The sequence below is a fragment of the Athene cunicularia genome (assembly GCF_003259725.1).
Source record: "Athene cunicularia isolate RWA chromosome 5 unlocalized genomic scaffold, athCun1 chr5_part1, whole genome shotgun sequence".
Lineage (NCBI taxonomy): Eukaryota > Metazoa > Chordata > Aves > Strigiformes > Strigidae > Athene > Athene cunicularia.
The window spans coordinates 43,277,158-43,300,656 of NW_020799101.1; the positions used below are offsets into that span (position 1 = coordinate 43,277,158).

The 23,499-nt window shown below is 47.5% G+C and overlaps 2 protein-coding genes across 3 annotated transcripts in view; both read right to left on the reverse strand.

Moving 5' to 3' along the window:
- RAPSN (receptor associated protein of the synapse) lies at nt 1-22,820 on the reverse strand. Of its 2 annotated transcripts, none has more exons than XM_026849724.1 (8): nt 22,691-22,820; nt 6,403-6,741; nt 4,962-5,120; nt 4,528-4,626; nt 4,315-4,437; nt 1,654-1,707; nt 825-1,024; nt 1-93 (listed from the first exon to the last, which is right to left on the reverse strand). In XM_026849724.1, exons 1-8 carry the CDS (start codon nt 22,712-22,714, stop codon nt 21-23), a joined length of 1,071 nt encoding a protein of 356 aa, XP_026705525.1. In that variant the 5' UTR covers nt 22,715-22,820; the 3' UTR covers nt 1-20. The 2 variants fall into 2 exon arrangements, with proteins under 2 accessions (XP_026705525.1, XP_026705524.1); XM_026849723.1 differs by lacking the exon at nt 22,691-22,820 and adding an exon at nt 19,613-20,066.
- The window catches only part of CELF1 (CUGBP Elav-like family member 1), a 52,813-nt gene continuing 52,082 nt past the window's right edge, over nt 22,769-23,499 (reverse strand). The window contains exon 14 of the mRNA XM_026849713.1: nt 22,769-22,839. The gene's annotated coding sequence lies outside the window, so the exon portion shown is untranslated. The remainder of the gene's footprint in view (nt 22,840-23,499) is intronic.

Consider the following 23,499-nt stretch of genomic DNA (forward strand, 5'->3'; position numbering starts at 1 on the left):
GGCCGAGCCCCGCGGGCGGGTCAGACGTAGCCGGGCTTCACCGACAAGCGGCGGCAGTTGGGGCAGCTCCGGGTCCCGTTGGTCTGGAGGCACCTGCAAAGGGAGGAGGTCGGTTCGGGGGGGCTCTGCGTCCCCCAGCGCCCCCCCCGCGGCTGCTCTGTGGATTAACCAGGGCGCAGGGGCAGAGCTCCCTCCCCTCACGGGCAGAGACCCGAGCGCTCTTCCAGCCCTGCCGTGGGGGCACTTCACGTCCCTCTGCACAAGTAAGTTCCTGTACTGCCGGAGACTAAGCTAGAGCCTCGCCCTGGTCTGATCCTGGTTTTGGTGTCGTGGTGAGGCTCTGTGTTTAAATTCTTAATTTTCAGAACCGAGTGTTTTGATACACGTACGTTTCTACTAGAAATAAAACGACGGTGCAGCCAAGTGCGTGGCAGTAGCACAAACTGAACACCTTCTTCACCTCAGTGCGCCTCTAGACGAGAGAGAAAGTGGGGGGACCCAAGGGAAAAAGCCAGACGGCCCCTGGGAGCCAAGGCCTGATTCCCCCAAGAGGATTAAATGAGAACCTGTGAACTGGGCGAGGTGAGGACATCAGTGAACAATCATCTGGAGGACAGAAGTGGGAGGGGGATGGGTATTACAGCTAAATCTCACCACCCGAGGCCATGAGATTCACGACACCTCAGTAGGATGCTGCAGGGCACAGGTAAGCAGGACAAAGACCTGGGGAGCAGCATGCCTAGGGCTGTCCTGCTCTGGACATGAACAGCCCTTTCCTGCGACTAATGTCACGACAAGGATCTTTAGTACTTTCAGCTCATTACTTTAAGTGGAAGAAGTGGGAACAAGGCAGCGCCTGGAGCTGGTTGTTCTTCTCCCCAATGGACTCTCCACACATGCCGCAGTACAGCTCCATCTCCTCCACGCATTCATGGAACTTCACTACATGGTCACGCAATTCTCGCTGCTGCCCCTTTGTGCGATAGATCCTTTCACACAGGCAGTGGAGCTTCAGCAGGCCAAGCTGCACGTGAAGGGCAGAAACATAAGAAAAGTGAACAACAAGGTGAAGACAGCCCAGTAACAGGAGGAGTGGGAACCCCTACAGCCCCAGCTGGAGAAACATCAGCACAGGAAGGGGGGGTAGGATCCGTCATAAGGACATCTGTCTCTCAGCACTTCCTGCCATGAACCCTACTTCTCCCTAACTTAAAAGAGGACACCGGGTTTGAGGCACACTCCAGCTCTTTCATCAAGAGTGTTTTCCTGCACTACCCACAACATACACTGTGTTTCACTTCCCTTCGCCTCCAGCCAGCACACAGCTCAGCTCCTGCTCAGGGCAATCATATTTTTCAAGAAGAGACCCCTAATCCTCTAGGCTCTCTGCTTGTTTCATACCCCATTTTTACTGCTTCCCATTCCCCTTTGTTTATCCACCTGTGACTCCTCACTCACTTTTCAGACTTGCACACTGATGATCACCTGTGCAACCGCCCACAACTAAACACAAGAAAGCAAGTCCCAAGCATCAGCTGGTTAATATGGAGACGTTAATAAGCAATAACAAGTCTGGATACTTCAGGGCTTGGCTTCTTAAGTTGCCTGACAGAAAACTACAGACAGTGCTGAAGAGAAGCTGTAGGATCCTACCTTGTTCCCTAGTCCCTCTGCCAGCTCCTGTGCCTTTTCAATGCTTTCCAGAGCCTGTGAATGGAGAGCACGCACCATCAGTTCTCAGTCTGATATATCAAAACCAGACTTGCATGAGTGCCCTATGGAAATCATTAAAAGAAAGGGGTAAAGAGGTAGAGTAGAATTTGGGTAAACAAAAGCGTCACTGCAACTCTGGAGATGCAAGATAGCTGTCTGGCCGGCTTCCCTCCCCTCCCAAAAGTTCATCTGTAAGAAAAGCTTGGTTTCTCGAGGACCACAAATAATCCAAGAGCTGCATTTCTCTTCCAGCCACACAGTGCCAAGTAGGGGTATGATGTTGGCAGAGGCTGGTGTTTCCAAGCAGAGAGAACACAGACTTATTTAAACTCGGTCACACATGCTCATTGGGGTTGGGACAAAGCACAAAGCAAAGCAAACCTTTTCCTCATGCTACCCTACAGGCTCAGTAATCCTTGGGGAACTCCAATTTCATTTGTAGAGGAGGGAAGGGAAGGGATCAGCACCACCAACACGCCACGCTCTTCCATTTTTCCCTGCTGTTCATATATCCACTTTGTCCTACTTACACATGGTGTGATGTAGGAGTGTACTGCTATTTCAAACTGAAGGAAAAGTATTGAGCATAGCAGCTGTTAAAGCAAATGAGTCCCTACTTTCCCCTAGATGCCGAAGTGTTCCTCACTGTTCTGATCATCAGTCTCTGTTTTCCAGAACTACTGTGATCTGACTCAGATTGTCCACAGGGAAGATGAGGTCTCCCCTGTGATGCAGTTCAGGAGGAACATTATAAAATTTCTACCCCATAATTTGCCATTGCTGCTGTTCTAGGAGAAGAAAACCAGATGAGATGAAAGAATGCACTTTGAATGTGGGGGAGATGGCAGTAGACTTGTGGTGGCAGCAACAGCCTAAGATAAGGAACTTGTAGAAGAGGGAAGTAGGAACTGAAGGCTAGCAGGTAGAATGTAACCAAGAGCTGTGCCTAGGAAGAGTGACTGAAATTAATGACCGGCACTGAGAATCAAAGTGAAGCGTGTGGGATGGGAGAAGAGATGCTGAGAAGTCCAGGGAGCAGTTTGTCTCAGACAAGAATACGAGACTGCACAAGACTCTGGGCAAGCAGGGTGTGCCAGCAGCCTGGGAAGATCTGCAACAGTATCGACTACGTGCAAATGGAAGGAAATGGACTAAATGGCTGGGGAGACCAGGAAGATGGAGGAAGCCAGGACAATAGGGAATCTGCAAGTGGAAAGTTAGCAAACTGCTTTATTAGGTAACTGATACTGGGATGAGTAGCATGAGAAATGGAAACTGGGTCTGGCAAGTTGAGGAACAGGCTTGGGTGAGTATTCAGGACTGTGACATCTGGGTAGGCCACATTTGGGGCAATGGGCATAAGGTCCCTGGCCCACCAGGGAAGACTTCCCTCTAATGCCTGGAACAGAGTACAGGATTCATCTTTTCATTCTCTTCTTTTGTGGGTTTTGGTAAGATGAGGACTCTGTGCAAAGCCTTCACAGGTGAGAACTGCTTGTGATATCAGAGGGTGGCAATGGCTGGAGGTGCATGTAGGGGTTTGATGAGTGCTCTGAATATTCTTTTCTGTAGAGAGGCCTATCTGCTGCATCCTGTCCCATTCTTCTGAATATGAGATAGGAGGCTGGGAAGGGATTACACTGAGCAAAGCTTTTAAGTCTGCAGTTTCTTCTTCCATTGCAAACATAGCGTTAACTTACTGAGATTGCAAGGTGTATCCTGCCCAACGGATTCCCTGCTGTAAGCAACTCAGATGCTGACAGCACCTTGGATTTGTCTTTTCTCACAGACACATACTTGATTTCCTAATATCTGGGATGCTTCGTTTGAGCTAAAATTCTTTGTGTCTCATATGAGCGATAAGAGTGAATCTTCATGTCTACACCCAAAGCAGCCTCCTGATGTGGCACTGTGCAGGCATTCCAGGTTGTTCAGCACTAGTTCAGGCTAACCTTTGAGCAGCTCATTCTGCAGCCCAGTAATGTTCCTGCTGCATCTAGTGCAATCTGGACTGTAACACACATACACTGCCTAAGCATTTTCAAAATAAGTAATGTCACCCCCTTGTACTATGTTGATCGGTTGTCTAGTCCTAAACAATTTTCTGCTCTCATTTCTCTGTTTCACATCACAGTTTTATACCTTCAAAGTTTCTCTAGGAATTTGATGCCACGTTTGTCTGCAAAGCACATGGTGGAGCTGTAGAGCTGTCTCATCATCACTATCGCAACAATGAGCTTAGTCATATAGCTACAAAGTAGGCAGTGGATTCTCCTTCAGAGCATAAGCATAAGCTGATTGCCTACAATGGCAAGAGGTTTCCTTCCCTCAGTGCTGGTTTCTCGGTGTAGTGCTTAAAAGGCATCAGGACTGACTAATGAGACAATTCTGTAAGTCAGCAGTCTGACTCAGAATGGATGTTCGTGCTGTCAGTAACAAATTCTTGGCTGAGAGGGACCATTCAGAGAAATGTGACTGTACAAGCAACAGAACCAAGGAGTACAGGTCTCCACTGCACGTTGATGGGCATACGGGTCAGAAAAAGACTGTATGCTCTAATCTTGTCTAACAGACTTCTGTAGAAACAAGTTTGGAACTGACCTTGTCCAGCTCCTTCTGGATCATCCAGCACTTAGTCACTCCCAGCAGCACCTGGGTCAGGCCTAGGCGGTTGCCAATCTCTGTCATGATGCTCATGGAGGAATCGTACCGAGGAAAGGCTGTCTGCAGAAGCAGGGAAGGAAACACACGTTTTGATGTTTTTCACACTCTCTTGCTATCCCCTCTGTCCTTCCTGGCAAGAAAGAGCTGTACCTGCACGTCTTTGCGACTGCGATGGATGTCTGCAAAGCACAGCAGACACAGCGCTTGCAGAGGCCGGTCACCATGCTGCAGGGCAATCTTCATGGACTCCTGAAAGAAAATGTCTTCAGTCAGTAAAAGAGCTTGTTTCTGGTTCAAAATAGCAGGGCTGGGACTGTGCACTCCAGCCACCAAGAGGTCAACTCCAAAGAAATGGCACAATGTTTTTAAGGCAAGTAAAGCCTTATTCACATGTTCCCAACGAAGGGCCAGTCACAGACCCAACTCTGGAGGCCCCCTGGGCTACTGAAACCACATCTCCAAGATTGGGAGGCAGCAGGAACATCCAGTCAAGTGTGAATGCCATGGTGTCTCCTGCTCCCGGTCCTTAGGGCAGATCCCTCGCAGAGACTTGTGAGAGCTCTGCATCTGCCTGCAGCCTGTACCTCACAGCAGTCCATAGCATCTGCCAAGCGCCCCAGCTGCCGATAGGCCACTGCCATGTGGTACTGGCTCATTGCACGGTACTTCAAGCTCCAGCCCTTTCCATAATCATTCACCAGCTCAGCTGCTTTACATGGGAAGAACAAGGCTTTCTCGTAGTCCTGTAAGGCAGACAAGCGGGCAGACAGCAGTGACAGCAAAAATAAAGCAAAAGAGAAGAAAAAGCAACCGTTTTTTATCTACTAACATTGCAACAGCTAGCAGATTTCTGCACACCTTTCAACTCCTGCTGCTCCTCTTCCACATGTGGAAACATCTCTAGGTGTTTTCACTGGGTGTCAAACTGTGAAAGGTGGAATTGCCATATACAGAATTCCTATTACTTGCTGGGTTCATGACACTGGGGCAATGACACAGCAAATGAATTGTATATAGTATGCCATCAGCTTTACTCTGCAGGAACCATTTACCCTCCTCTGTAACCAAAGGCTGAAAACTTTACTTCATTTCTGCTTTCAACATCTACATGGAGCAATCATGTTCTCCATATGGCGAGACAGAATCCCCAAGAGGCTGGTTATCCATCATTGCAGGAGACAGGAACAAAGAATCATGGCGTCTCCAAATTCACAATCAGTAATAATAAAACATATTTTTATTTTTAAGCATCTTTCTGCATTAAAAGTGTTTCAGAAAGAAACCTAATTTTACAGTCAGTATATAAAATGTAATCTAAATATCAAAAACCCTTCTCACGTAAGTTAAATGAGACTGCAGAAATGGAAAAGTCCTCATATTTTTTTAATTCTCCAAGACGTGCAAAGGAAAGCACATCTTCTAAAAGTTCCTTTCTCCCTTCTTATTTCATACATTAAAAGTATCCAGCACAATATTCTGGTATGATGAGGGAAGTTTACTGATAGTTTCCAACACTTCAGTTGGCAAGTCTTCCATTAGCGACAAAAAAGCCAAGACATTGTGAGGAAAGCCTATTGGTTGCGGTTTGTAATAGAAATTGTAAATATATATATATTTAATATATATATGTGTATCACAAATCACCCCCATCCTCAGTTCCTGCCTGGTTTTGCCCATATAAATAGCTATTTGCCTGCTATGTGGTTGACAGAATCTGTGAGTTCTGGCCACCAGCCCTGTGTGCAGACGGCACCTCCTCTGATGTGATCTTCCTTGAAGCTAAATTTGATCTTTTCAACACCAGGAATATTCACAGCTGCTTCTGCTGTGCTATATAAACGTTACATTAATCCTCCCATCCTTACTGTGAAGGAGAGTACTCAGTGATGATTTTACAAAGAAGAGATTTTAGCTTACAACGCTCTCCCTGTACTTCACTCTCTATAGCAACAAAATAATCTGAAATTCACACCATTTCCAGTTCTTTTCTGAATCCACGAGACAACCACCCTCAGGTTACCACACCTTTATCTGGGCGTAGAAGTTGCCGAGGCTGCAGCAGACTCGACACTCCAGCATCTTGTCATCGTTGTTGTGTGCGTAGCGTAAAGCTTTCTCGAAGCACTCCAGAGCCTTCTGGAAAATGCTGAGGCCCAAGAAGGCATTGCCCATGCTGAGGCTCACCTGGCCGTTCAGCTGCAGGCTCACAGTGGTACCCTGCATGTTCAGGCACGTCTTACAGTAAGAGATTGTTTTCTGGAATTCACAAAGTTTCTCATTGCTGCGAGCCAGGTTTAGGTAGCTCTCTGTAAGGTAATCCGGGTCTTCCAGCTCCCGCGCTGTGTCAATCTGTACCACTGCAAACTTTAAGTAGGAAAGACAGTGTTTATAAAAGCGCATAGTTGATTTAAATACAGCTCAAACACCCGCAGAGTAGCGCCTGTTACTGGAGAAGGGGCTCATCTCTCAGAGGGCATGAGTCCCGCAGCACAGCCTGAGAAGCATCGTGTACACTGAGCAGTTATCTGGTGATTTCAAAGGCCTGTGAGCAGTCTGAAGAAACCTCTCCCTCTCTCCACACAGTCCCTGGGGCAAGGAAGATGAACTAGGCTAGCGGTTAGGGGGAAAAAAACCCCAAACCTTTAAATGACCCTCAAGTGAAGCAAGTGAAGTGGGAAACATCTGACACAATGCAGCTCAGTTTTCTTTCAGTCCGTTTAATTTATTCTGCTTCCTCTGGAATTCTTCAGGTACTAAAGGTTCTCTATTAATAAAAGAAAGCAAGCTGCTACTTTCATCAGTTTTTTACTGACAAACTTCAGGCTTGATAGTTTTTGTTCTATAACCTTCAGGGTTCATTGCATACAGTCCTCTTAAATGATTTGAAGTCTCTTTCTTTTAGATGGCACAAACTCTTTTGAGCAGTGACTCATCTGTGTTTTGTGATGAACCAAGCACACTGCTGGCTTGAATTAATACCAGTAGCAAGGGTAAATATTTATCATTTTTTTCAGTATGTGTTTTCATTAGAGATTATCAGTTAGGTTTCTGGATAACAATTCCCAAGGGCACCAAGTATTTCCTTTTTGTACAGTGGCAACACGTAATAATTTAAGCTACTAGAACATCTTACATTCTTCACAAAATAAAAAACCCAACCATAAATTGCGTGTGTCTGGGTATATATGTTCTCAGTTTCCTCAGCAGTTCAGGAAAGCTGCTGTGTGGACTCAGTAATGTGCATTAGCTCATGCTTCCCCACATCCCCTTACCTTTAAGCAAGTTCTTCATTATTTCCTGATTGCCACAGCCTCTTTCCTTGGTATGAAGTAATTTTTCTCTCCAAAAGAGGTTGAGCATCATGACCCTTCTTAAATCACAGTTCATTTTGTGCCTTTAATTCTGACCCCCTTTTTCCTGTTATTTCCTTCCTCAATGGTTTATTGCTAAAGCTCTCCTTCCCCTTTATCTTCAGTCACTTGCAGTGTAAAGTCTTCAGTTTGACTGAAGCCATTTTTTGCTTCCTAATACTGGGAAGAACTAAAATTTGCCTACTCTGATCCCACTTTCTGTTCTCTTCTTGGGTAACAAATTAAGGTTCAGGTATACTGAGCCTGTTCCTTTGCCTTTTTTTCTTGTCTTCCATGAAGCCTTCAGTATTTCCTTCATGTAGCCACATCTTAATCTTTTTTGCTTCTCTCTTCCCCAATCAGTCTGTTGTTTCTGCCACCACCTAATTCCACATCACTTAACAGAACTGGTTTTCTTCAAATGTTTTCCAAGGATGTTAATACCTCTCTTCTTCGTCCTAAGTATTTGGTTTTACGATAGGGCTTTGACATGTGCATGGGTTTACCCGTAAGATGTGCTCTCACCCCTTCTAAGGAGAACTACCAAAAACTTTTCCATGAGATGTGGGCACCCCCTTCACGTTTTGTGCTAAATTCTGAATGATTACCAGACTAGCAAGAGGCAATCAAAAACATCAGGAAAAGGATACCAAAGCCTTTTAGCAAGACCCTATTTCTGGCTGGGATAATTTCTTCAGACTATTACAACATCCTCTTGCCATGTCTTCCAGATTCCTGCGTCACCCACCCAAACACTGCCTGCTGTTCTCTGTGTGCATCATGTTGCTTCTCAAATCCACCCATCAGCTTCTTTTTGTTCATTTCATCAAACACATTTATCTTTATGCTCTTGAAATGTAACTTCAGTGTCTTTTTCCCACTCTCCATCAAGCCCCATATCCTTCTTTCTTTTATGTTGTCTTGATGACTTGGAGCCCCTCTCTGACCTCAACTGTCAGACACCTCCTGGAACGTCTCTCAACGCAACACCTCCCAGCCCCCCCCACCCCCCCACCTCAAAAAAGCATCTTCTTTCCCCTCTTAATCAGCCCCCTTGCAAACAAATAATTGCAATAAAAACCAATGTAAGATCTGTATTAGACATCAAACAGCAGTTGAACAGCAAGATAACAGACTGCCTCTTATTCTATAGAATCTGCTTGGGAGTTCTCTTTTTACACTGATACACTGTAAACAGCTTAAATAGAGCAAAAGCCCTGTTTTCATACCCTTTCCTGAAGCCTGATGTGGAGGTTTGAACTCGACTGGCAACCAGCTGCCACGTGGCTGGCCCTTCACCTCTCCCTCCCCACTTTGGTAAGATAGGGGACGGACAAAGAAGAGAATTCATGGGTTGAATAAAAAGAAAGAATTTACTAAATATAACAAGAGAACAACAGTAACAATAGTGATCTCAAAAAGAAAACGGGTAAAATGCAACAGTGGCTTACCAAGCGCGGCGACCGCCCCCGCCCTGGACCGACAAGTAGGCAGTGTGCGCGCAAGGGAGGGAGCCCAAGTTCTCTTCGGAGTTCTCTGACCTGCGGTTCCATTATCCCGCCAATGAAGTGGCTGGAGAGGAGACTCTGTACCAGTGGGGGGGGGTAGTACAGGGCGAGTGAACATTCCTTAGTACAGAGCTCTAGTGCCCACCAGCTGGGTCATAGGTGCTGCCTGTTTGTTCGGGCTCAGTGTTTTAAGTGTGATAGGTGAAATATCTCCTCTAGTGGGAGGCAGTAATTCTGTGTTCATTGTTGTCTTGAATTTAGGTGCATACTCTTTGGGGAGAGTGCACCTCTGAACCATCTGCCTGAGGGGGATATTGTCAGAAGATCATTTCCAACCTTACGGGGGTTGTTCATTTTACTAGGGGTCATAGATAATGATTATGAAGGGGAAATCAGAATTATGGCCTGGACACCTGTACCCCCGTGTTCAGTAACAAAAGGGTCAAAAATTGCTCAGCTTGTTTACTTTTACTGCGGCTCCTCCTAATAGTATGCCGAGAAGCCGTGGTGACTCAGGATTTGGATCAACAGGTACTCCTTAAATATTTTGGGCTCAGACAGTGACACAAGGTCGACCTCTGGTAAAATGTGCCCTCACTAAAGCAGAAGAATCTCTTGAACTGATAGGCATTTTAGATACTGGTGCAGATGTGACCATAATATCTGTGAGCAGATTGGTGGTTAGCTTGGGTAACTCTTCCGGGGTTGGTGGTCATGCTGTAACATTTCAAAGCAAATGTCTCATTCATGTAAGAGGCCCAGAAAACTGAGTAGCAAATATTCATTTATATTGGAAACCCCTATTACATTATGGGGTCGTGACTGTATGGCTCGATGGGGAACTCAAATTGGATCAAATTTGTCTTAATCGCTGCTGCAGCACAACCCACCCCTAAACCCACCTTGAAACTAACCTGGAAAACAGAATCACCTGTGTGGGTGGGTCAGTGGCCCTCGCCAAAGGAAAAGTTGCACCACCTTAATGATTTAATTCAGGAACAATTAAGTGCAGGACATATCGTACCTACCACCAGTCCTTAGAACTCCCTGGTGTTTGTTATTTTAAAGAAAAGTGCTAAATGGTGACTTTTACATGTTCTCCAACACATTAATGATGCCATGGAGGATATGGGTACTTTACAGCCAGGAATACCCTCCCCAATAATGATTCCCCAAAACTGGCATCTTGCAATAATTGACCTAAAGGACTGATTTTTTTTTTTTACCATTCCCTTGCATCTGAATGATGCACCTAAATTTGCCTTTTCTCTTCCCACTATTAATGTTAGTGAACCTGCAAGATGGTACCACTGGGTTGTTTTACCATAAGGCATAAAAAAGTCCCACGATGTGTCAGTGGTTCGTTGCAAAGGCTTTGAGCCCTGTTAGAATGCAGGTCTCCCAGGCTGTTATATATTATTATATGGATGACATCCTTATAGCAGCAGAAACACAGGAGATCATGGAAAAGGCTCTTGCTTTAACCAAAGACTCAGTATTTCAAGTGGGGTTGCAAATAGCACCTGAAAGGGTACTGAGATCATCACCATGGCAGTACCTGGGGTGGAGAATTTGTGAACAGACCACTGTCCCACAACAGGTTAAATACTTAAAGCTGATGTCAAGACTTTAAATGATTTACAGAAACTGTTGGGAGCCATTACAGCTGTTGTTGTTGCCTAACTAATGATGATCTGCATAGTTTGTTTGATATTTTGTGAGGAGATCCTTCACTGACATCACCCAGAGTACTTACAGAGAAAGCGAAACAAGATCTCCACCGTATAGCTAACGCCAGCTCAGAAAGACAAGCATCGCAATGTGTGCCCAGCCATCCATATCAACTGATATTATTTAACCCTCCAGGGCAGCCATATGCTCTGCTGTTTCAGTGGGATGAAACACTTAGTAACCCTCTTGTTATTATTGAATGGATTATTTTTTGTCACACTAAATGCACAAGACAGTCACTACTCGTCCAGAAATGTTTGCCAAACTGATCATGAAAGGTAGGCAGTGCCTACTATTACTTGCTGGTCAGGAACATTGTGTATCATTGTTTCGGTTACTATGCATGCACGTTACAGTGGCTAATACAAATGTCTTGGAGCAAGCATGGATTTCACATGCATTTTTCCCACCAAAACGCCAGGGCAATACAAGAACAGTTTTCTTTATCAAGGCATCAGGCTCAAGACATCATTGCCACTTGCCCTGAATACCAGAAAGACTCCCTCTCTTCAACAGCTAGTGGCGTCAACCCTCAGGGACTCACCTCCTCAATGGCAATCTGACGTCACTTACTTCGCTGCATTTGGAACGTTAAAATATGTACAGGTGCCTTTTGATACCTTTTCTGGAGCAGTGTTTCCGTCCTGCCATACAGTGGGGAGCAAAGCATCTGAGTAGCATTCCCCACTCACTGACCAGACAGGCCATTCTGGAGCGTATGCGTGGCATGCTAAAGCATCTAGTACAACAACAAAAAGGGGGAGCTGGAGGCTATCAATCTACACCTCACAAAAGGCTAAATAAGGCATTATATGTCATAAACTTCTTAAACATTTCCCCTATCTCACAGGTGCCACCAATATTGTGTCACTTCCCATCACAGAAGCCAGATCAACAAGAAGTCCAGGGCAAGGCTCAAGTGTGAGCAAAAAATCTAGAAAGTGGTAATTGGGAAAGACCATATCCTTTAATAACCTGGTGTCCTGGTTCAGCTAGGATAGGGTTAAGTTTCCTCAGCACTGGGAAGGGAGCTCCAGCCAGGTTATTCCATACCATGCTGACGTCAGGTCTGGTGCTGAAGTGTGGGAACAGTATCCTTTGTGGCTTTTCTCTAGGAAAGCACGCGCGGTGGGCTTGCTGTGTCTCTTGTGGTATATCTCTGTATATCTTTTGCTTGTTTACTGTTATTACTGTTTATTGTTGTTGTTATTGATACTGTTGTTGCTCGGTTTATTATTTGTTACACTGTTGTATTAAATTTCTCCTTATCTCAGCCCCAGGGTTTGTGCCTCACTTCCAGCCCTGTCCGGTCCAAGGGTGGAGGAGGGACAACGGTGGTCTCAGGTCCCAACAGGGCCTAAACCACCACAGTCTTTTTGGCACCCAACATGGGGCTCGAGAGGGTTGAAGGACAGACCCTGACCAGAGTACGTTAGAGCAATCTGTTAGGTGCAATTTTTCTGGTTTTATATGTATTGTTTGATAAGGAACATTTGCAATGCTGGCCCACTCGCTTGTGTGTGTGGGGGCTGGATTATTCCTTATATCCACTGTGTGTTCCCAGTGCTGGTGTTTGTTGTTGGTGGAAAATGTCTCAAGGGTTTTGTTTTGCTATACTGGCTACTGACTGCTTATAATGTATCACTGCTTGTGAGGGTGAATCGGTACCTGTTTGCTGCCTGGGCTTTTGCTAGGGTTCTCACCCCCTCTATGGGTGAGCCAGGGGAAGAGATCCTCTCGGGTTTTGACAGTTTCAACTATCCTTGGAGCATCCAGGCCAGGGTGCTTGTGGCACTGTGCTTTCTGAGTGCCTGCCTGATCTTGTTTCAGGCCACGTGGTATTTCTCCAACAATAGCACCACCCGGAAACCTGCCCCGAGGCCAGATAATATTGAATAGCAAGGTGTGTGGGAAGAGATGGGCAAGTGCCCGGGTCAGTGGTCAAAGTGCTTTGGAATTTCACTCCCAAACAAATGCAGAGCCCTGATAAACTGGTGGAGTGTTTGGAAAAGGTGTGCTGCCAGTCTGACAAACCCTGGGAGACACAACTCGCTGCGATGTGCTGGGGACTTGCCCATGCCTACCACGTCATCTTTAACACTACTCACTGCCCTCAAGGGGGAGAAAGAGCTGCAGGATCTGAAAATGAACTTACTGGTACAGCAGCTGGGCCGGGGGAACAGGCAGAGTCAGTATCAGTCACCTCCACCAGCACAGCAGCTGAGCCAGAGACAGCCAGTGCCGGTATCAGTTGCCCCGATACAGAAAACCAAATATACCAAGAAGTCAGCTCACAAAGTGGGGGATGGGGATGAGCCAGGCCCAGCATGGGAACAGGAGGAAGGGCCAGAGGTGATCATCCAATCTCTGTCCCTGAGTGAGTTGTGAGATATGCAGAAGGATTTTGGCCGCCTTTCAGGCGAGGAGATTTTCACCTGGCTGCTCCGTTGCTGGGATAGTGGAGCTAGTGTTTTTCAAATGGAGGGGAGAGAGGGCAAGCAGCTGGGATCTTTGGCCAAGGAGGCTGGCATTGACAGGGCAATAGGGAGACACACTCAAACCCTCAGCCTTTGGAGGCAACTCCTGCTCAGTGTAAGGGAGAGGTACCCATACAAGGATGATGTCCTGTGTTGGTTAGGCAAGTGGACCAACATGGAGAAAGGCCTTCAGAATCTAAGGGAACTGGCTGTGTTTGATATGGTTTATGGTGATCTGAATGCTGAGTGGTCACCCATGGAGCCAGATCAGGCCCCTTGCACACACTTGATGTGGCAGAAGTTCCTGAAAAGTGCACCAGAAGCTCACTCCAAAGCATTGGCAGAAGCGTCCTGGTGGCGAGACACCCACACTCAACCAGTGGATGAAGTGGTGTGACAGCTCCGGCAGTATGAGGGAAATCTGTAAAGGAACTGTCTCAGAAGCTCCAGGAAATGAAAGAGGACACATCCTACATTTCACCTGCACAGGCTGATGTCTCAGCCATTAGAAGCAGACGATTCCCCACCCAAGAGAAAGGCAGCAGAAGGTACACACCACAGGGCACCCTATGGTTCTTCCTCCATGACCATGGAGAAAACATGAGGAGGTGGGATGGACAGCCCACTCCTGCCCTAGCTGCATGGGTAGAGCAGCTGGAAGGGAAGGCCATCACAAAAGGGGAGTCCTCCAAGAAGAGCGCAGCTCCAGTGTCCAGTCAGAAATTCCCCAGACAGAATAGAATGGCCAACAAGCTATGGTGGGGTTGAATCCATTTACATCTCTGGAGTGACAGGATCCCAACAGCTGACCCAATTAGAAGCTGAAGTGAGTCTGACTGGGAAGGACTGGCATAAGCACCCCATTGTGACTGGCCCAGATGCCCTGTGCACCCTGGGCATAGACTATCACAGGAGAGGGAACTTCAAAGACCCAGAAGGGTACCGGTGGGCTTTTGGTGTAGCTGCCCTGGAGGAGGTTGAACAGTTGTCCACCTTACCCGGCCTCTCAGAGTATCCCTCAGTGGTGGGGCGGCTTAAGGTTGAGGAGCAGCGAGTGCTGATTGCTACCAAGATGGTGCACCGGTGGCATTACCGCCCCAACCGAGATTCCCTGGTCCCCATCCATCAGCTGATCTGTCAACTAGAAAGCCAGAAGGTGATCAGCAAAACTCACTCACCCTTCAACAGCCCTGTATGGCCAGTGAGAAAGCCTAATGGCGAATGGAGGCTAACTGTGGACTACCGTGACCTGAATGAAGTTACGCCAGCAATGAGTGCTGCAGTGCCGGACATGCTAGAGCTCCAGTATGAACTGGAGTCAAAGGCAGCCAAGTGGTACGCCACGACTGACATTGCTAACGCGTTCTCCTCCATTCCAATAGCGCCAGAGTGCAGGCCACAGTTTGCGTTCACTTGGAGAGGCATCCAGTACACCTGGAATCGATTGCCCCAGGGGTGGAACCACAGCTCCACCATTTGCCATGGACTGGTCCATACTGCACTGGAGAAAGGTGGGGCTCCAGAACACCTGCAGTATATTGATGACATCATTCTATGGGGGGACACAGCTGAGGAAGTCTTTGAAAAGGGAAAGAAGATAATTGAAATCCTCCTGAAGGCCTGTTTTGCCATCAAGCAAAAGAAAGTTAAGGGGTCTGCAGGGGAAATTTAATTCCTAGGGATAAAATGGCAAGATGGGCGTTGCCACATCCCAATGGAGGTGATAAACAAGATAACAGCCATGGCCCCACCAACCACTTAAAAGGAGACTCAGTTTTTCCTGGATGCTGTGGGGTTCTGGAGGACGCACATCCCGAACTACAGCCTGATTGTGAGCCCTCTCTACCACGTAACCCGCAAGAAGAATAATTTTGAATGGGGCCCTGAGCAACAACAATCCTTTGAACAGATTAAACGAGAGATTGCCCAGGCAGTAGCCCTTGGGCCAGTCCGGGAAGGGCAGGAGGTTAAGAACATGCTCTACACCGCAGCCGGGGAGAATGGCCCTACCTGGAGCCTCTGGCAGAGAGCACCTGGGGAGACCCAAGGCCGACCTGTAGGCTTTTGGAGCCGGGGATACAAAGGCTCTGAAACTAACTATACACCAAGCGAGAAGGAGGTACTGGCAGCGTACGAAGGAGTCTGGGCTGCCTCAGAAGTGGTCGGCACTGAAACACAGCTCCTCCTGGCACCCCGACTGCTGGTGCTGGGGTGGATGTTAAAAGGAAAGGCCTCCTCCATGCATCATGCAACCGATGCCACGTGGAGTAAATGGGTTGCGTTGATAACACAACGGGCTCGAATGGGGAAGCCCAGGAGCCCAGGAATATTGGAGGTGATCACAAACTGGCCAGAGAGCAAAGGTTCTGGGATGTCACCAGAGCAGGAGGTGAAACGTGCTGAGGAGGCCCCACCATATAACGAGCTGCCGGATGAGGAGAAGCGATATGCCCTGTTCACTGATGGGTCTTGTCGTATTGTGGGAAAACATCGACGATGGAAGGCTGCTGTGTGGAGTCCCACACGACGGGTCACTGAAGCTGCTGAGGGACAGGGTGAACCGAGCCAGGTCACAGAGGTGAAAGCCGTTCAGCTTGCTTTGTATACTGCTAAATGGAAAAAGTGGCCAGGGCTCTACCTCTACACTGACTTGTGGGCAGTGGCAAACACCTTGTGGAAGTGGTTGCAGCAATGCAAACAGAGCAACTGGCAACGTAAGGGTAAAACCATCTGGGCTGCTGAAGTGTGGCAGGGTATTGCAGCCCGGGTGGAAAACCTCGTTGTGAAGGTGCTTCAGGTGGATGCCCACATACCCAAGAGCCACTGACGAACATCGACACAACCAGCAGGCAAACCAAGCTGCTAAGATCAGAGTGGCTCAGGTGGACCTCACCATTGACACCATCGCAGAGATCATCCACGAATGTGAGATGTGTGCTGCAATCAAAGCAGCCAAGGGGTGAAGCCCCACAGGAATGGAGAGTGATGGCTGAAATATAGATATGGAGAGGCCTGGCAGATAGACTACATCACACTGCCACAGACCCGCCACAGGAAGCGCCACGTGCTCGCAATGGTGGAAGTAACCACTGGGTGGCTGGAAGCTTACCCAGTGCCCCACGCCACTGCCCGGAACACCATCCTGGGCCTTGAAACCCAAGTCCTGTGGCGACACGGCACCCCAGAGAGAATTGAGTCAGACAACGGGACTCACTTCCAAAATAACCTCAGAGATGCCTGGGCAGAAGAACACAGCATTGAGTGGGTCTACCACATCCCCGACCAAGCACCAGCCTCTGGGAAAACTGATCGCCACAATGGACTGTTGAAAGCAATGGGACGTTGAAAGCACTGGAAGGTGAGACCTTCAAACACAGGACACACATCTGGCAAAAGCCACCTGGTTAGTCAACACAAGAGGATCTTCCAATCGAGCTGGCCTGGCTCAGTCAAAACTTCCACGTGCTGTAGAGGGGGATAAAGTCCCTGTGGTGCGCATGAGGGATGTGTTGGGAAAAATGGTCTGGGTTAGTCCTATACCAGGCGAGGGCAGACTCATCCATGGGATTGCTTTTGCTCAAGGACCTGGGTGCACCTGGTGCGTGATGCGGGAGGATGGAGATGTCCGATGCGTACCACAGGGGGACTTGATTTTGGGTGAGAACACACCGTGAATTATATTGTGCTTTCGTTGTTTTCTTTTGTTATTGTTAATTGCTAAATGGCAGCTGGTGATGACGCAGATGGCATAGAATAAAGGGGTGGATTATGTCCTGGTTCAGCTCGGATAGGGTTAAGTTTCCCCAGCAGTGGGGAGGGAGCTCTAGCTGAGTTATTCAATGCCATGCTGACCTCAGGTCCGGGCGCCCAAGTGTGGGAAGAGGGAGGGATGGCTTTGTTCCGCGTTGATACCCTCCACTGCTGTATCCGTGCGGTTTATCTCTGTATCTTTCTTCTTCTGTCCATTGTTACTATTGTTTAATGCCATTGTGATTGTTGTTGTTCAGTTTGTTATTTGTTACACTGTTGTATTAATTTTTTCTGTATCTCAATCCTGGGGTTTGTATTTTACTCCCCACCTCGTCTGGTCTGAGGGTGGGGAAGGGAGACCGGCAACATAGTCTTGGGTCCTGGAAGGGCCTAAACCACCACACCTGCCTTGCAGCAGTGTCAGTTCTGGGCCACTGCTGGACTCCTGGCCCTGCTCCTCCGGCTCTGCTTCTGGTGTCTCAGTAAAAGGAACCGCTGGTTGGACAGCAGTGGTGAAGAGGGAGAGCTCCAGCAAATGCTTCAAATCCTTATCCAGCACATGCACTTGATTGGTGTTGAGCTGGAAGAGGCCACACGTGAGCACATTCAGGAGCGTGTGCGGCAGATGAGTCAGGAGATGAGTTCGCTGCTTCAGGGGATGCATGACCTTGAGCAGAGCACCCAGGAGCCGAGGGGCTTTTCCTGGCAAGCCCTTCTCTTTGCATCCTTTGCAGCACTGACACTTCTGGGCCGCTGCTGGAATCCTGGTCCTGCTCTCCTCAGTCTCTGCTTCTGGTGTCCCAGTAAAAGGAACCGCTGGTTGGACAGCAGTGGTGAAGAGGGAGAACTCCAGCAAATGCTGCAAATTGACACCATGGGCCAAGACAAGCCTCTGGGTGGGGTCCTCCACTGCACCTGCCAAGTCCTTGCGAGGAATTCCTTTCTCACAGGGCTGCGTCCCGCCTTGGGATGGGGCAGTGCCTATGACTGTCCCCAGAACAACATCACCAACCGTCTGCTGCTCATGCCCCTGCGACCCCCCCCAGGGCACGTCTTCCACCAGAGCTGGGCACCGTGGGGATCTGCTGGCAAGGGACTCCTGCACTGCCGGGGAGCACCTGATGAAGAATGTGCTGTGCTTCCTCCACTGCCCTGTGACGAGCTGCACACGGGCCAAGTTCCTGCTTTCCACACAGCTTCTGCGTCTGCATATAGCCTCTGCTTGTAAATAGCCAATAAATGGGCTTGTTTTAAGAAATCCTGTGTCCCTGAGTGTCTGGGCAACTCTTTGTGGGGACTGTTACCCCTTGGCTCCATCTCCGCTCTCTAACAAACAGGAGAATTTTGTTCTTGAATGTACATTTGCAGTGGTTACACTTAAGATATTTAGCTCCTCCTTCTCTTCTCTCTCTTCTTCTGGTATTCTCCACAACTCCTCTCCGCCTCCTTTCCCACGGCCCAGCCACCTCTGTCCTTGCTTCAAAGGCTGCCGCTGAAATCAGCTGTTCCATCCCTGGGTCTGGCTTTTTCTGGCTGCCGGGCGTCTGGCTGAGATCAACCTACCACAAGTGGCTCCCTTTTCCTCAGGGAAAGAGCACAGAAGGGACAGAGCAAAGCAATCCTACTGGTAACGAGCAGAGTACCAGTAGGCAAGGATCTCTGAACTTCAGTGATGTGCTGAAAATCTAGAAGACATCTTTGTCCCCAAAATGAGAATTGATGCGTTGTGTGTGGCGACTTGTATACATTTATTGACTGATCAGAAGATTTTGCCATCTCTCGGGTGCCCGCTTAAGCTCCAAGTTAAGTAAGGGGAGGTTGCCCTGCAGGACCCGAGCATCTGGGGGGAGGAAGGGCTGGCAAAGAGGGGTCAATGGGACTTGGGAAACACCCCCCCCACCCCCTCCACCCCCCCCACCTCAAAAAAGCATCTTCTTTCCCCTCTTAATCAGCCCCCTTGCAAACAAATAATTGCAATAAAAACCAATGTAAGATCTGTATTAGACATCAAACAGCAGTTGAAGAGAATATAGAATCTGCTTGAAGTTCTTTTTACACTGATACATAAAACAGCTTTAAGTGGAGCAAAAGCCCTGTTTTCATACCCTTTCCTGAAGCCTGATAACACAGTGTGTCTGTATGTGGGCAATAAATCAGGAAAGGTCCCCATGATTAATTGGAGGACCTCAGTTACTTGGGAATCCTAAAGGACCAGACCCCATAAAAGTAGGATTATGTGTATCTTGTGGGCTGGAGCTATTGGACAACACAGCGATTACGGCAGCCCACAATATGGACTCAATAGCTCGTACGTTCTACTACATACAAAATAAATCACCCAATTTCACATTCTGATCTCCAGACACTCTCCACAGTGGGTGTAACACAATGGCATGCATTCATCTCCAGTTCGCCTTACCTTCAGCATATCTTTGTATCTGCCCATCTCTGCATGAGCAGTGATGAGGCAACCCAAAACCCGAAACCTGCCAGCAGGATCCGCAGACTTCTCCAAAACCCTCATCCAGACTCGCAGGGCCTTTTCGGTCTGATTAGACTGGTAAAGATGGAGTCCTTTCTCTATCTGTTGCTTTGTCTGGTCCTGACCCATCTCCCTTGTGTTAAAAAGCCTCATACACTAACGTCTAAGGACAGCAAAAATGATGTGCATGGGAGAGAACACAACATAAAATGCCCTAAGAGAGGAGGGCGGGTTGTGTGCTCAGAAGGCTTTGAGCCCTAGAAGCCCAGCCATGTCAGGGGGCTGGAGTTGTGGTAGGCAATGTCAAGAAGTGGTTGCTCAGCACTGAAGGTAGGATCCCAAATCCACTAGGCAAATGTCTTTCTTGCTAGGATTCCATTAGTGCATTCGCCTGTCCAATCCCATAAACAAAGTGGAAAAGCACAACAGGGAGAAAAAGAGAAAAACCTCAAGCGACAGGAGTGAAACTCAATCCGAGCAGCCAGCGCTGGTCCCCTCCCCATTGGCTGCAGCTGTGCCTGCCAGTTGGGCTCACGTGGCTCCCAGGAATGCTAGCCAGGCTCCCTGGCTCCCAAGGTCACAGCAAGCCAACTGCCTACCCCTGCCTGCCAGCACATAGCTTATAAATACCCCAGGGAGAGACAATCAGCTGCAGTCACAGGGACATCTCGGTTGTCTCTTTCTTCCCTCTCTCTGGCCATTCCCTTCTGCAAGCACTGGTGATGGTGGGCTAGCCTGGGAGGTAGCTGCCTCAGCTCAATAGTTGCCTTAGCAACAATACATGCCGTAAAAAGTAAGGCATGAACTAGAAGGCTCTAGCATGTGCACACGTGCACTATTATACCTGCAACAATGTGCCTGATACTTTGCCAGGTACATTTCCACTCCCTTTTTGAGGGCCTCAGTGGCAATATGGACTGTTGCTGTGGACAAAGGTCAGCTCTGGCACAGATTTGCTGCAAATATGGCACTGGCTTTTTAATTTCAGGGACAACAAGAAGCTAACCATCCTGAAAAACTTTGTTCATGACTGACTTGTTGCTCACTGACATTGGATATCTTGTGACAGTCCTCCAAGAGTTTTTCAACAGAAGTTGTCAAAGGCACTGCTGAAGTTCTGCATCTAGAACTTGCTGATCTTTTATGATGAATGATAATAATAACAACCCAAAGCAAGTTTTCTGCATCTTCTGATGGCATAAGAGAATTGTTGGCCCAATTAGAAGATAGCTTTATCCCTCCTACGCACCTTTGAAAAAGTTAGACTGGTTCCTCTAGGAATCAGGTTTCATACCCCCACTGATGTGCTGCATTTTTAATGGGCCCAGTCTTGTTCCTCTATAGATTTACCCTGTCCTTCATAAGAGACACCAAACCGGGGGGGGGCAGGGGGGAGGAATGCCTCCAGATACTCATAATGCTTTTCAGATACATAAGTCCCAGACACATGCTTTGAGATCCTTTTACAGGCCAAAGAGAAGAAAAGGGCAATTGAGTTTTAACAACAGACCCATGTGCAGAAGCAGGCATGTCTCCAGCTGCCTCCCTGCCTCTTTATGAATTCGGTGGTAGTTATTCCCCAAGCAGAGCTAAGTATCAACACAGTCATCTCACGGGCCACCCGTTGGACCATCTCAGCCCATGTCATGGCTGCCTAGGGAAACACAAACCCAAGGGAACCTTCCTAAGGTAATATCCCTAAGAAAAGCAGGACACAAAAGAATAAGGAAACACAGTCTACCCAGAGGCTTTACATCATAGCAGTCATGATCTCAAGAAATTCCATTCATGCCTTTATCAAAAATCTCAGAAATTTTTTTTTAAGAGAAAAGCATTTTAAATGGTAGGAAAGTCTTGCTACAGTCAACCTGTTTCTCTTTTGGAAGCTCATATACTCCATGATATTTGCATTATTTAATTTAGCATTGTTTTTCAGAGTGGTAACGTGCTAGCTGATGTTTCAGCCTAGACTCCGTGCACTCTCAAACTTCGGTAGTAGAAACTGGAAAAAAAATCTGCATAAGGCTGACAAAAAGTAATGCTGAGGCACAGGTGGTTGACGTACAAAAATCACTTCAGCAGCACTGTTATAATTATCATCTAGGTACTTTATAGATTTTTGGGCTTCCGTAAAAGTCTGATTCAGAATTTAAAAGTCTCTCCTCCCTGCAGTAACTCTTCTGTGTCTCTGGAGGTGGGTGGTGGAATGGACACAAGATGCGGAAGACCAATCCCGATGGAAAACACTGATAATGGTGAGGCCATCAGATTTCTGGACCTGAAGAAGCTAAGAGGTCAGCACCAACAACCAATGGAGTCTGCTACGTAAAAGAGTCAAGCCAGGACTCAAGAAGGGGGAAAAGAAAAACCGCATCATTCTTTGCTGGAGCAGACTATGCAAAATTAACCTTCCACAAGTAACCTGCCTGTCACTCAAACTCATCCTGATGCTTTTGGAGTACTTCACCAAAGCACTGCTCCCCTCAATATTCACTCTCATATCCCACAAAGAATAGGCTAAACGAGAAGAGGATGCCTTGCAGTCTGACAAAACCTATCTAACAGGAGGGAAATGATCTGTCCTGCATTTTGTTGATCACACTGTACCTCCTTGCTTTTGAGTCCTTCTGTGAAACAAAGCTTAGTCTCTTAAGAATCAACTCAATTCACCCACAGAGATAAAAACTTTTCCTAGTAAAATAAGGGCTAGCTCCATCAAGCTCAAGTTGGTCATTTTCAAAAAACAAACATACTCTGACATGGAACACACCACTCTGAGCCCAGTGTAGCTGTCTAAATGAGGGTGACTGGGTAGAATCACCGAGACACTTGACTACCTGGGCTGCTCCCAGAAAGTAATGGCAGAGGGATCATCAGCCTCTGGCTCAAGATAGCTCTAACTCATACAAGATTCAGGTATGGCTTCTGCAGTAAGCGATCCACAGTTTCTTCTCAGGAACTGCAAATAAGTAAGCCTGCAAGGTGCACGGAAATGCCAAATTAGGGAAATCTCACCTGTCGTGCAGTGGAGCCACACATGCAGTGTAGCTAAACGCGCAGTCACTTCTTCAGAGTGACCACACTGAGCTGCTTGTCCTCCTCCCCATTGCTCTTCATAATGTGTCCCTGGTGGCTCCTGGCCATATGAAGACAGCAGAACGTGGCTGGTAAAGTCAGGAAGACTGGAGTCAAAACAAGTAGTGAAAGGTGGAGGAGGATGTGAGAAGAAAAAAAATTTATCCTAAAACATTCAACATCAGGACTTAATCTACAGGTTTGTGTGTTTCCTACTGATATTGATAAATATAAGAACCATGTGAAATGCTGGTTATTTTCAGAGACTAATACGCTGGCTCTTATTTTAATTGTCTACTGATTGGTGGGGGCCTTTTAAATGGAAGAAAAAACCTTAAAAAAATTAGCCACCTGTGCTGAGTGATCTAGTATTACTTCCGTAAGATGCAACTGATGGAATTCTGACTGCTTAATAGGAGGCAAGCCAACTTCTGCACAAGCAGGAATCTTCCATCCTGCCTCAATAAACATTTTTGATTCAATTGTTTCTCTCCATGCTTCACCTCAGACATATCTGAACTGAAATCTCCCCGGCCTCCCTTCCCAACAGCTGCAAATTAACTGCAGGGATCCCAGCACACTCTGCAACAGGTGGCTCAGTGCCTTGCTTCGCAGTTGGTGTGCTGCAGGGAAAGGAATGCAGCACCCAATCCTGATGCTTGCAAGTGCTCTCAGATTCACAGTCATGTAGGAAGTGATGGGGTGAAACAGAGTATGCCAGATAACAGAGGAAAAGGACACGGAGAAAC